The 13,139-nt window shown below is 45.6% G+C and overlaps 1 protein-coding gene across 1 annotated transcript; it reads left to right on the top strand.

Moving 5' to 3' along the window:
* Positions 1-348: 348 nt before the first annotated feature.
* LOC132397463 (dispanin subfamily A member 2b-like) lies at positions 349-12,900 on the top strand. Its single transcript, XM_059976294.1, has 2 exons — positions 349-566; positions 12,498-12,900. Exons 1-2 carry the CDS (start codon positions 408-410, stop codon positions 12,666-12,668), a joined length of 330 nt encoding a protein of 109 aa, XP_059832277.1. The 5' UTR covers positions 349-407; the 3' UTR covers positions 12,669-12,900.
* Positions 12,901-13,139: the final 239 nt, after the last annotated feature.

Raw genomic sequence — 13,139 nt, 5'->3', positions numbered from 1 at the left:
AACGGAGAGTTAATCTGACTGAATGTATTGACCTGGTCAAGAACGTGAAGAGCTTTGCGCTGTTATTCTTTTCGTTTTATATTCTGTATATTATTCCAAAAACGTTTATTAAAAAGTGTGGTGAAATCTTCTCCATTTGCTTTTAAATGTTAGTCCTTACCAGACGCACCCGCCACCGCTCCAATACCAGGACCTTACCATCACTTAATTTCACTTGAGTTCTCAAGGAGGGGAAGAAATTGCTCAATCGTCATATACCACCCTTTTAACGTTTTGCCACTTCCTCCTAAAATTTGCTGGTCCATATTTGCGCTGTTCATTGGTTTTGAGAAACCCCGCCTTTCACATCAAACTCCGACCAGTAACTAACTTGCCTGAGCTCGCCCGCCGTCCCGCACCAGTCCAGAATGGAGTACAGAAGTGATCAGATCCCAATGGCTCCTCGCACGGTTCAGGTGGTGCCTGGCGTGCTCCCCGTCCGCGATCACCTGCCCTGGTCCATCTTCAACTTGCTCTACATGAATTTCTGCTGCTTGGGTTTAACTGCCATGGTGTTTTCGATTAAGGTGAGTAGGGGTCGGTGACAGGAGGGAAAGAACTCCAGAGACGGGGATGGGTGACACTAGCCGGGGAGAAGTGAGGTTGGCAGTCGGGCTGAGAAAGAGGAGACGCAGGGATGCCGGGAGAACGTCGGGTGGGGAAGCGGTTACTCTTCGCCAAATGAGTTTATCCTCACCGCTGGGAATGAAGTGCCGATGAAAAGTTCGCAGTACTGCCAAATCCACCGGATGCCGAAATTCCTGGGATTCATACCCGGTACAGGGATATGGGGGAATTAAACTCCGGGCTCATCCCTGTCGGGAAAGCCACCAGATTGGTACTCGGGGAGGATAAACACCCGGCTCCGTTCTAAAGGGGAATAAACTCCTGGGGAATGTATGACCCCTGGGCTCCTTACGGAGATAGGGGGTTATTTATCTCTTTACTGTATCTTGAGTGGCGAATAAACGCCCCGCTCCTTACATAAGGGAAGAATAAACCCCGGGGTTTTGTACCCTAGAAAATGCATAACTCGCTCTCTCCCGGTTTGCATACCCTAGGCAGGGTATAAACCCCCGGGCTCCATGGCCGCAGGTAGGATTACACGGCCAGAGATTCGTTCGTTTCTTATATGCCATGCCGTAGGCAGTCTAGGTCTTTTCCATGTCCATAATTGTTTTTAACTAATTTTTCTACAGAAATGGTTTGCCATTGCCTTTTTCTAGTAGATAGTATTTTTCCGAGACGGTGACCCCAGCCATTATCAATATTCTTCAGAGATTGTCTGCCTGGCGTCAGTAGTTGTATAACCTGGACCTGTGATGTGCACCAACTACTCATCCGATGCCCAGGGATGACCTGCAGGCTAGGGGAGGGAAGCAGTACTTTACAACTCCTTTGGTAGAGACGTATATCCGCTCCACCCAACGATATGGCCAAAGATAATCAGGGTTAAACCCCCGGGTGTGTATGTCCATGCGATTTTTGTACCAGGAGGCAGTTCCCGTGATGGGTTGAACTTTTGCTGGTCTTCCCATCCCTGTGGTTCACTGAGTTGGAAGCGATATCACTGAATATGTTAAATTCCTCGTTGCGAGCTAGTCGTGCTTTGTGCGCAATGCACGTATGGATGATTATTCCCAGTGGGAAGGGCGGGGTTGAATTGGCGCCCCTCGGACCGTGGATTAAATATCCGGATGATAGCCTCGGGGACTTTATCCACCGTTGGGTTAAATTCCAAAATGTATTCGCCTCTGGTCCGTAAACGTGTGGTGTAGCTCGAAAGATTAAACTCCCTGGCGCAATCTCCGTTTACGCATTAAATCACGCGTGTTATCCGGCCTTTGGCTGGGTCGCTAGGGTATTGTAGAGGTGGATGGCTACACTCTACTCAATTTTTATCTCTAGTCCGGCCGAAGGGTTTCGGCCCGAAACGTTGACTGCACGCTTTTCCATAGATGCTGGCTGGTCTGCTGAGTTACTCCAGCATTTTGTGTGTTTGTTGGATTTCCAGCATATGCAGATTTTCTCGTTTGTGATTGGGCTACATTCAGATGAGTTCAGTCCCTGTCAGGGAATAAACCCTGCGATCAGACGAAGGTGTGAGGAATTCACTGCTGTGTGCTTATTGGGAGGTATAAATACCCAGGCGTATTTATTATGAGCAACCCCCCCCCCCCCCCCGCGATTCTGATTGAATGTCAATTCAGAAATTGGATGGCCGAGGGGCAGAAGCTGTCTGCCCCCGGCCACCGGGTCATTTCCTCCACCCAGAACCCGTGCTCTCCTCTCCGCGCGCCACCCACTCTCTCTCCTTTTGCACGCCCCACTCGATCCACTCCCGCTCTCTGTATGACCCTCTACGCCTCCGCATTCCTCCCTCCTCGACCCTCTCACTCTCCCCTCTCTCCCTCTGCGATCCCCTCACTCTTCTCCTCCCTCCTGTGACCCCATCCCCTCCTTCTCTCCCACCGCGACCCCCTCCTTCCCAACCCCCTCTCTCTCTGCGAACCTCTCCCTCTCCATCTCTCTCCGTGCCCCCTTTCTCTCTCTCTCTGTGCCTCTCTCCTTCGACCCATCTCTCCCTCAATCACTGCACTTGCCCATTCCAGAACCCAATGTGTTCCCTCCCCATCTCCTCCCACCCGGCAGCCGCAGCCTGGTCCCACCCCAAACCCTACTCACCAACACCTATCCCTCATCTTGCCCAGGCTCTCCAATCCTCAGTCCCCGGCCCGCTCCCGCCACCGCATGCCCCGCCCCCTGCACGAAGCCCGCCACTTCTCGAACCACCCGAAAGCGCAAGTCTTGGCAATGCCCCGTGATTATCTGTCCTGGTCCCTCTTCAACCTCTCCTACATGAACGTCTGCTGCCTGGGGTTCATCGCCATCATCTTCTCGGTCAAAGTGAGTGAGGGAGTGGGGTGAGCAGTTCGAAAAGCCGCTCCAACCTCTGGCGCGGGTGACTGCTAGGCCGCCCATTTTACAGCTATGGAAGCTGAAAGCGGCGGAGGTGCAGAATGAGTATTCCTGTGTGTGTTTGGGGGGGGGGGCGTTCTGTGAGAGGATTATCATTCTTTGAGGGATGTTGTCGCTCTGTGAGGGAGGGGTGTTCTTTGCGCGAGTTTAGTGGGGTGGGGGAGAGATGTGCGGGTGGCGAATGTGTTTTGATATGCAGGAACCTTGGTATCTCACACTCAGTTGAACAATCCAGTTATAGCAGTGAGTTGGGAATAGGCCAGCGAGCCTACAGGAGGAGCTGATGGAAAACCACCTATCCAGTATAGTCCGGATATACCTATCTGGTATGGCATTCTGCCAGCTGGTCTCCATAATCTGTTTGGGAAACTCCACAGGATCCTGTTGGCAAAACTTGCTGCCTGTTACACTGTTACATTTATGGCAGTAATGAAGATTCTCCATCACTGTCTGTCCTTGGTCACTCAGAGGTAGAAGGGTTTTTTTTATTGCTGTTTCTGTAACAGTTATTTGACTAGTTAAGGTTGTTAACCCTGAGCTGAATCCCCAAATCTGAATGTCTGGTGGACCTACCCTTAGACCTGTTTGACAGGGATGACCCCACCAAAGCATGAAGCAATGACTCTGCCTAGCATAGCTCTGCAAGTAATTGAGGGGCACAGGCCTCCAAATCATGACAAGGTGTCAGGCAGTTTCATATTGACTGCTGTCTGATGGATATGCACTCGAGAATACTTCCTATAAAGGACAGTTTGTACAGCAGTGTCCAACTATTACATGGTCAAGAGCCGGGTTCATCCTGTGCTGCACCAGGGACAAGTGGAACCTCAGTACCTGGAAACACTTAGTGCTTGCACGCATTACATGCATAGTTTAGAGTCAGAGTCATAGAAAAGTACAACACTGAAACAATATCATGGTATCTCTAACATCATTGGCTCATTGCTTGTGAAGCAGCCTCATGTGTGGCATCTTGTCAAAGTCCTTCTGAAAATCCAATTACACAAGATCAACCGATTTTTTTTTTTCATTTGTCTATCCTGCTTGTTATTTCTTCAAATAATTCCAACAGATTTGTGAGGCAAGATTTTCCCTTGAAGAAATCATGCTGACTGGCCTATTTTATCATGTGCCTCCAACTACCCTGAGACCTCATCTTTAATAATTGACTCCAACACCTTCCCAACCACTGTCAGCCTAACTGCCCTATAGTTTACTTTCGTCTGCCTCTCCCGCCTTGAAGAGTGAAGTGACATCTGGACATCTGCAATTTTCCAGTCTTCCAGAACCATTCCAGATTCCAGTGATTTTTGAAAGATCATTACTAATGCCTCCATAATCACTTCAGACACTTTTTTCAGAACCCTGGCGTGTGCACCATCTGGTCCAGGTAACTTACCGACCTTCAGACGTGACATTTCAGTTTCCCAAGAACTTTCTTTCTAGTAATGGTAAGTTCACACACTTCAAGACCCCAACACCTGGAACTCTACTGCTAACGTCTTTAACAGTGAAGACCGATACAAAAATATGATATAGATTTTGCCCTGTAAATTGAGAGGGAGAAGCTAAAGTCAAATCTATTCAGGTTTACTGTGGAGTAAAGGGAATTACGGAAGCATGAGAGAAGAGCTGACCAAGGCTGATTAGAAGGGGACAATAGCAGTAATGATGGCAGAATAGCAATGGCTGGAGTTTCGGGGAGGAATTTGGAAGTCAAAAGATTGATGCATCTCAAAGAAGTAGTAGTATTCTAAAGGAAGGATGTCACAACTGTGGCTAACAAGGGAAGTCAAAGCCAACATAAAAGCAAAAGAGTGGTCATGTAATAGATCAGAAAATAGTGGAAAATTAGAGGATTCGGTAGTTTTAAAAAAACCCCACAGAAGGCAACCTAACAAGCCATAGGGAAGGCCAAGATAAAATGTGAAGATAACCTAACCAACAATATCAAGAAAGATAGCAAAAGCATTTTCAGATGTATATAAAGAGAAAAAAGGGAGGTAAGAGTAGATATCATACTGTTGGAAAATGGCTCTGTCACCTGGCCTATTTCATTCCGTAACAGAAGATACAGCACTGCCCTTCTCTAGTTGGTTCCTCTATGTATTGCTGCAAAAAACTATCCTGCACACAGTTTACAAACTCCAAATTATGGAATTATGATGTAGTGGCCATTACGGAGACTTGGCTGGCACCAGGGCATGAATGGATTCTCAATATTCCTGGATTTCAGTGCTTTAACAGGGATAGAGAGAGGGGTAAAAGGGGAGGAGGGGTGGTATTACTGGTCAGGGATACTATTACAGTTGCAGAAAGGGTGGGTAATGTAGCAGGATTCTCTTGAGTCAGTATGGGTGGAAGTCAGGAACAGGAAGGGAGCAGTTAGTCTACTAGGGGTATTTATAGGTCCCCCTGGTAGCAGCAGAGATACCAAGGAGCGGATTGGGAGGCAGATTTTGGAAAGGTGCAAAAATAACAAGGTTGTTATCATGGGTGACTTTAACTTCCCTAATATTGATTGGCACTTGATTAGTTCCAAGCGTTCAGATGGGGTAGAGTTTGTTACGTGTGTCCAGGATGGATTCCTGTCACAGTACGTTGACAGGACGACTAGGGGGAATGCCACACTAGATCTAGTATTATGTAACGAACCGGGTCAGGTCACAGATCTGTCAGTGGGTGAGCATCTGGGTGATCACCGCTCCCTGACCTTTAGCATTATCATGGAAAAGGACAGAATCAGAGAGGACAGGAAAATTTTTAATTGGGGAAGAGCAAATTATGAGGCTATAAGGCTAGAATATTGCGGGTGTGAATTGGGATGAGTTTTTTGCAGGGAAATGTTCTATGGACTTGTCGATGTTTAAGGATCTCTTTGCAGGATGTTAGGGATAAATTTGTCCCGAAGATAAATAATGGTAGGGTGAAGGAACCATGGGTGACAAGTGAAGTGGAAAATCTAGTCAGGTGGAGGAAGGCAACGTACATGATGTTTAGGAAGCAAGGATCAGATGGGTCTATTGAGGAATATAGGGTAGCAAGAAAGGAGCTTAAGAAGGTGCCGAGAAGAGCAAGAAGGGGGCATGAGAAGGCCTTGGTGAGTAGGGTAAAGGAAAACCCCAAGGCATTCTTCAATTATGTGAAGAACAAAAGGATGACAGGAGTGAAGGTAGGACTGATTAGAGATAAAGGTGGGAAGATGTGCCTGGAGGCTGTGGAAGTGAGCGAGGTCCTCAATGAATACTTCGGTATTCACCACTGTGAGGGAACTTGATGACAGTGAGGACAATATGAGTGAGGTTGATTTTCTGGAGCATGTTGATATTAAAGGAGAGGAGGTGTTGGAGTTATTAAAATACATTAGGACGGATAAGTCCCTGGGGCCTGACGGAATATTCTCCAGGCTGCTCCACGAGGCAAGGGAAGAGATTGCTGAGCCTTTGGCTAGGATCTTTATGTCCTCGTTGTCCACAGGAATCATACTGGAGGATTGGAGGGAGGTGAATGTTGTCCCCTTGTTCAAAAAAGTTAGTAGGGATAGTCCAGGTAATTACAGACCAGTGAGTCTTACGTCTGTGGTGGGAAAACTGTTGGAAAAGATTCTTAGGGTTAGGATCTATGGGCATTTAGAGAATCGTGGTCTGATCAGGGACAGTCAGCATGGCTTTATGAAGATCTTGCCTAACAAGTCTGATAGAGTTCTTTGAGGAGGTGACTGGGCATATAGATGAGGGTAGTGCAGTGGATGTGACCTAAATGGATTTTAGTAAGGCATTTGACAAGGTTCCACATGGTAGGCTTATTCAGAAAGTCAGAAGGCATCGGATCCAGGGAAGTTTGGCCAGGTGGGTTCAGAATTGGCTTGCCTGTAGAAAGCAAAGGGTCATGGTGGAGGGAGTACATTCAGATTAGAGGGTTGTGACTAGTGATGTCCCACAAGGATCTGTTTTGGGACCTCTTCGTGATTTTTATTAATGACCTGGATGTGGGGGTAGAAGGGTGGGTTGGCAAGTTTGCAGACAACACAAAGGTTGGTGGTGTTGTAAATAGTGTAGAGGATTGTTGAAGATTGCAGAGAGACATTGATGGGATGCAGAAGTGGGCTGAGAAGTGGCAGATGGAGTTCAACCCGGAGAAGTGTGAGGTGGTACACTTTGGAAGGACAAACTCCAAGGCAGAGTACAAAGTAAATGGCAGGATACCTGGTAGTGTGAAGGAGCAGAGGGATCTGGGGGTACATGTCCACAGATCCCTGAAAGTTGCCTCACAGATAGATAGGGTAGTTAAGAAAGCTGATGGGGTGTTAGCTTTCATTAGACGAGGGATAGAGTTTAAGAGACGCGATGTAATGATGCAGCTCTATAAAATTCTAGTTAGGCCACATTTGGAGTACTGTGTCCAGCTCTGGTCGCCTCAGTATAGGAAGGATGTGGAAGCATTGGAAAGGCTACAGAGGAGATTTACCAGGATGCTGCCTGGTTTAGAGAGTATGGATTATGATCAGAGATTAAGGGAACTTGGGCTTTACTCTTTGGAGAGAAGGAGGATGAGAGGAGACATGATAGAGGTGTTCAAGATATTAAGAGGAATAGACAGAGTGGACAGCCAGCGCCTCTTCCCCAGGGCACCACTGCTCAATACAAGAGGGCATGGCTTTAAGGTAAGGGGAGGGAAGTTCAAGGGGGATATTAGAGGAAGGTTTTTCACTCAGAGAGTGGTTGGTGCATGGAATGCACTGCCTGAGTCAGTGGTGGAGGCAGATACACTAGTGAAATTTAAGAGACTACTAGACAGGTATATGGATGAATTTAAGGTGAAGGGTATATGGGAGGCAGGATTTGAGGGTCGGCACAACATTGTGGGCTGAAGGGCCTGTAATGTGCTGTACTGTTCTATGTTCAAACCATCTATTCCTTTTACAGTATGGGTTTCCCAGTCTATGAGTGGAAAATTAAAATCTCCCACAATCACAACCCTGTGCTTACTACAAATATCTGCTATCTCCTTGCAAATTTGCTCCTCCAATTCTCGCTCCCCATTAGGTGGTCTATAATACACCCCTATAAGTGTTACTACACCTTTCCCATTCCTCAATTCCACCCAAATAGCCTCCCTAGACGAGTACCGAATCCCCAATTTTCAAATCTGGCCACTCCGCCTCTGGTCTTTCATGTGGTTTAAATGCTGCCTGCACCTGAGAATGAAGAAACTTTAAAGAGGATGTTAACTGCCTGAAAAATCTTTGCAATTCATCCCCCATAACATTAATGTCAACTTGGGTGCGAGGCTGAGTGTTAGCACCCATGGGGTCCTTCCAGGACGTCCATAAATAATTTCAGCTACTGAAACTCCAGTAGTGGAATGGGGAGTAATCCTCATATGATACAAAGCTAATGGAAGGACCTTCAGCCAGTTCAGTCCGGTTTTGGACTTTAACTTAGCCAGCTTATTTTTCAGGGTGCCGTTAGCCCGTTCCACTACTCCTGCAGCCTTTGGGTGATAGGCACAATGAAATTGCTGTTCAATGTGCAGCACCTCAGACGACTCTTTATTTATTTATCCCACAAAATGAGGATCATTGTCCAAATTTATCTGTCTGGGTACCCCGAATCTTGGTATAATTTCTGTAAGTAACAACCTTACCACCGTGGCGGCTTTATTATTGGTTGAAAAAGCTTCAATCCATCTGCAGAACACATCTACCATCACTAAACAATACTTATAACAGTGCACACGCAGTAGTTCGATAAAATCAAGTTGAATACATTCAAAAGGACCACCTAGGAAGGGGGTTTTTCCTCGGGTACATCTTACTCCTTTTCCCACATTTGTTTGTTGGCATATCAGACATGATCGTATTTTCTCTTGTGCACCTCTTCCAATCTAGTGTGCCACCAGGTGTGTAATAAAATGTTACTCATTCCCTCCTTGCCAAGGTGCGTATCAGTATGCAGGCAATCAATAAGCATTGGTAACAAAGCATCGGGTATACATTCTTGGCCAGATGGAGTGAGCCAGAGGCCCTCGGACGCAGAGTGCAAACACCCATGCGTCTTCCAGATTAATTTTTCTGAATCGGGGTGTCCCCCTGTCTTCGTTGTGCAGTGTCCATGTCTGGAATACCCCTCGTTGTTGTGGTCGGCCTGCAGGCCAAGGCCAATTTCTCTGCTGTAGAGACAATATAAATGGCAGTCTGTGCCGCTAATTTGGCTTCTCTGTCCGCCCGATTATTTCCTTGGGTAACTGTAGAGGAGTTGGAGAGATGCACTGAGCACTTAATGATAGCCAATTGTTTTGGGAACAGGATGGCACTGAGGAGGTTCTTTACTTACGAGGCATTCTGGATAGGGGTCCCTGCGGAAGTGAGGAACCCCCGGTGGGCCCTAATTGCCCAAAGTCATGAGCTGCCCCAAGAGGTGTAACGGGAGTCGGTGAAAATATTAGCCTCTTTATCCTTGGCCAATATACAGGCTCTCATCAAGGCAAATATTTCTGCCCTTTTGTTCTGAGGCAGGAAGTTGTAATGATGCTGACTTGACCATAGCCGAGTCATTCACAATGGCATAGCTGCTAAGGCGGGTTCCGGTAAAAAATGAGTGCTTGCTTTATTTGGGGTTGAGAGTTAGTCAACCAGTTCATATTATTGGTCCTTATAGCAGTAGCGATATTCTCAGGGATACACTGCAAGAGAATAGCATTAAATTGGGGTGAGGGATTACCAGCATTATAGGTGGTATCCCCGGCATAAGTCACGTGGGTGGAACAGAAACAGTCCCAAAAGTCAGTACTGTCTTTTCTTTCCTTGGGTTTAAAGTCTAAGACCTTGGTCATGTCAATGGGGTGTTGCAGAGTCGTCTTTAGGGCTCGTTTAATTTTGTCTACCTGTTCCGTTGGGTCAGGGTTCACTGTCGAAAATGCCTGCCAATTATTGTGATTATCTAGTCCCTCTTACCATTTGGCCTGTTCATCTTGAGTGAGGGCCCTACAGCATAGACTGAAAAGATCTTGGGGAGTAGCCTAATACATTTGAATAGTGCTTATTATGTAGTCTATAAAATCGTCAAGATTCATTTTACAATTAGGTGCCTTGCTCATAATCATGCACATTTCATATGGTTTTAGGGGATATAAACCTGCAGAGTAGGAGCCTTGGAGTTTCCATGGGGATTAGGGACAAATCGGGTCAGGAACAAACGTGGAGTGTTTGCATTCGGGACTGCGGGTCCAAAGGGGTCATCATCATCATACTCCTCATCTGGGTCAATCAAGGGACCGTTCCCTACCAAACAATTCCTCCTTCTGCCCCTTCCTTTGGACACCAGCAGTCGGGAGGGCTTTTCCTTTGACTGCTGTTTAGTTTAACTCCTAGTTCTGCCGGCTAATCAGATCAGTGAATTGTCCCAACTCCCAATCCTGTTCCTGCCCATGGGGGCCTTGGGGGAGTACGGGGGTGGCGGTTGTGATGCCTGTGGTTGTGGGAGGGGAGGATAAATGGGGGCTGCGGGTCGCACTAATCAATCCTCCTTCGTTTCGTCTGTGTGATTGGTCTCGTTTTGGAACAACATGGGTAATCCAGACATGTCCGGAGGTACCTCCATTTTACCCTGATGATTTAAAAACCTCATGTTTCTGTCCAGTTCCTTCTCCTGTCTTCTCCCTTTTTTCTGTCCTTTATCATGGTCCTAACACTGAAACATCAACTCTTAGCTTTGTCTTCCCTATCACACTCACTAGTCCCTCTTTTCCTTGCATTGTTTTTCCAACTTCTTTGTCTAGACTTATTGGATAACTCTCGGCTTTTTTTTTTCATTTTGACATTAAAATTTTCCATTTTTCACCTGAATTTCTTTTACACCTTCTTTTATTTTAATACATTTCTTCACCTTTCAGGTCTCTCCTAATGGCCCGGTTTCACTCCCCAATTTCTTATCTAATGAGGCAGATAATTTCTGAAAATCATTGTTGACCCTCTGGTTTTGCTTACAAATTTTGAACAAAGGGATTTCCAGTCCTAACTTAATAACAATCTAACATTTTTTTCTTTTAACCCATTAATCTCGTGCCATGTCTCTTTGCACCCACTTCAGGGTCCTGACCTTTGTGTGGGGGATTTCCCCTCTTAACAACTGATCTAAGGCAGGGTGTCCGAGACAGGCAAATTATTGTAAGCTTACTTCAAAACTTATTTATACCACATTAATTCCTTTCAGTCTTCTAACACAAGGGTGAATCGTCAAACCCACTTTTTTTTTTTCACCGAGCAAATCCTCAGCCCACTTTTTATACCAGATAAATCCTCAAAGTGCACTTCTTTATACCGGGCAAATCCTCAAGCCCACTTGTTTTTTTAAACCAGCCGAATCCTTGAGCCTACCTTTGTTACACCTGGGCGAATCCTCAAGCCCCCCCCCCCCCCACCTTCTTACCATAGTACCCGGGTAATCTTAATGGTTCTTCAGGAGTCCGTCATAGGATTGCCCGTAGATGAAGGGGTCGACAAGGTGGACTTCTAATGAGAGATCAAGGTAAATCTTGCCTCGTGGGCCCATCTGTCTCAGGTCGTTGCCACCGAGCCAATCGCTGATGCCATCTCACAGAAGTGCCTCATCTTGGACTCCTGGCTGGCTTGCCAAATTGTCAAACATTCCTTTTAATTATTACCTGTTACCCGATGCAAAAACACACAGTACTACGGGAAATAAAACGACAACTTTTTATTTAGTAGCTTGATACTGGAGAGCACTTAGGCACACACACAAGGGACTGTATCAGTGGTCTCTCTCCCTGCACACAGATGCAGAGTTTGGAGACCTTTTAACCATCATTTCTTATCTTTAGCGTTAGTCCAGTGTTTTCATATAGCAATGTTATACCTCACCCTGGCTTTTACTAATAAGACAAGAGTCACACCAGGGTCACAGGCTCCTGTGAACCGCTGTCTAATTTGGTGGTGATACTGTCTTACGGGACAAGAGTGCTCAGTTTAATTCTTGGAAGCCATGCGAGCAATAGATGTGAGACCACACCTGTCAGTTTGAAAGCTGTACAAGCAAATTGCAGAACAGAACAACAATCTTAACCCCTTATTCACAAGAGTCCGAAAATCATTTCCCAACCCTATAATCTTATACATGTCATAGAGGATGGTGAATCTGCGTTCATTGCCATAGATGGCTGTGAGGGCTCAGTCATTGGGTATATTTGAAAACATATAGTTTATTTTATATAAACTATAGCGTATTTTATTGTAATACCCTGGTTTAAGACTGCTTTATTTTATTAACACAGTTATGCTGGTGGGCATTTTTATAAACAAATCTCATGACAAATGGTAGTGATAATAAACCTGATTCCAAATTTGTTATTTTAAATAAAAAGAGGTAGTTGCATTAAAGACCACCAACTTGTCTAACCAATTAGATATCACTGGTGGTCTCGGTCTGCTTGCATATTTATTTATATATTTTTTCTATTAGTCTAGAGATCGGAAAGTTGTGGGTGACGTTGAAGGAGCTCAGCACTATGGATCTACAGCACGGTCACTCAATATTGCAGCCACTGTGATTGGTGTTCTTCTCTTCATAATCATCATTATACTGGTAGCTACAGGGACATTTGCCATGACCAGTTTCCTCAAGAGTGATTGATGGAGATACGTAGGAGGAGACGTGATGGTGTCAGCAGTTTATTGTCAATGGAAGGAGTATCCTTGTGATGGAGCTGTTTAATTTCTTGATGCATTGTTTACTATCGCTTACTTTGTCTGTAATCTCTATGGAGGCCTGATATACTTAATCAACTGGCAAAAATATAGATCCCTTCTATAAAATGGGGACATGAATTGGCTTGGATGTTATTAATAAAGTAATTGAAAACACATTTATGGAGTCTTGAAGGTTTCTGGTGGGGTTTTTGAATTTACTTTCTGCTCTTGTGTTACCATTTGTATGGATTTTCAGAATTCAGTGAGGTAACTCAAAGAGTGTTTTACAATATCAGTTTGTTCCCATGAGGTGAAAACTAGATATGACTGAAAATATTTATTGGAGTCACTGAGAATATTAGACCATCAAGTTCAAGTGCATGATAACAGAGAAAATGCCGGAGGAACTCAGCAG

The sequence above is a fragment of the Hypanus sabinus genome, chromosome 7 (assembly GCF_030144855.1).
Source record: "Hypanus sabinus isolate sHypSab1 chromosome 7, sHypSab1.hap1, whole genome shotgun sequence".
Taxonomy (NCBI): Eukaryota; Metazoa; Chordata; class Chondrichthyes; order Myliobatiformes; family Dasyatidae; genus Hypanus; species Hypanus sabinus.
Note: the sequence above shows the minus strand (reverse complement) of the source record. Positions and strands in the feature narration are given on the sequence as shown.

What these genes read in the sequence shown, in the direction of transcription:
- LOC132397463 (XM_059976294.1), top strand. Translation starts at nt 408, where the DNA reads ATGGAGTACAGAAGTGATCAGATCCCAATGGCTCCTCGCACGGTTCAG. An exon ending in CCATGGTGTTTTCGATTAAG is followed by an intron (nt 567 to 12,497) that starts GTGAGTAGGGGT and finishes TTTTTCTATTAG; the next exon opens with TCTAGAGATCGGAAAGTTGT.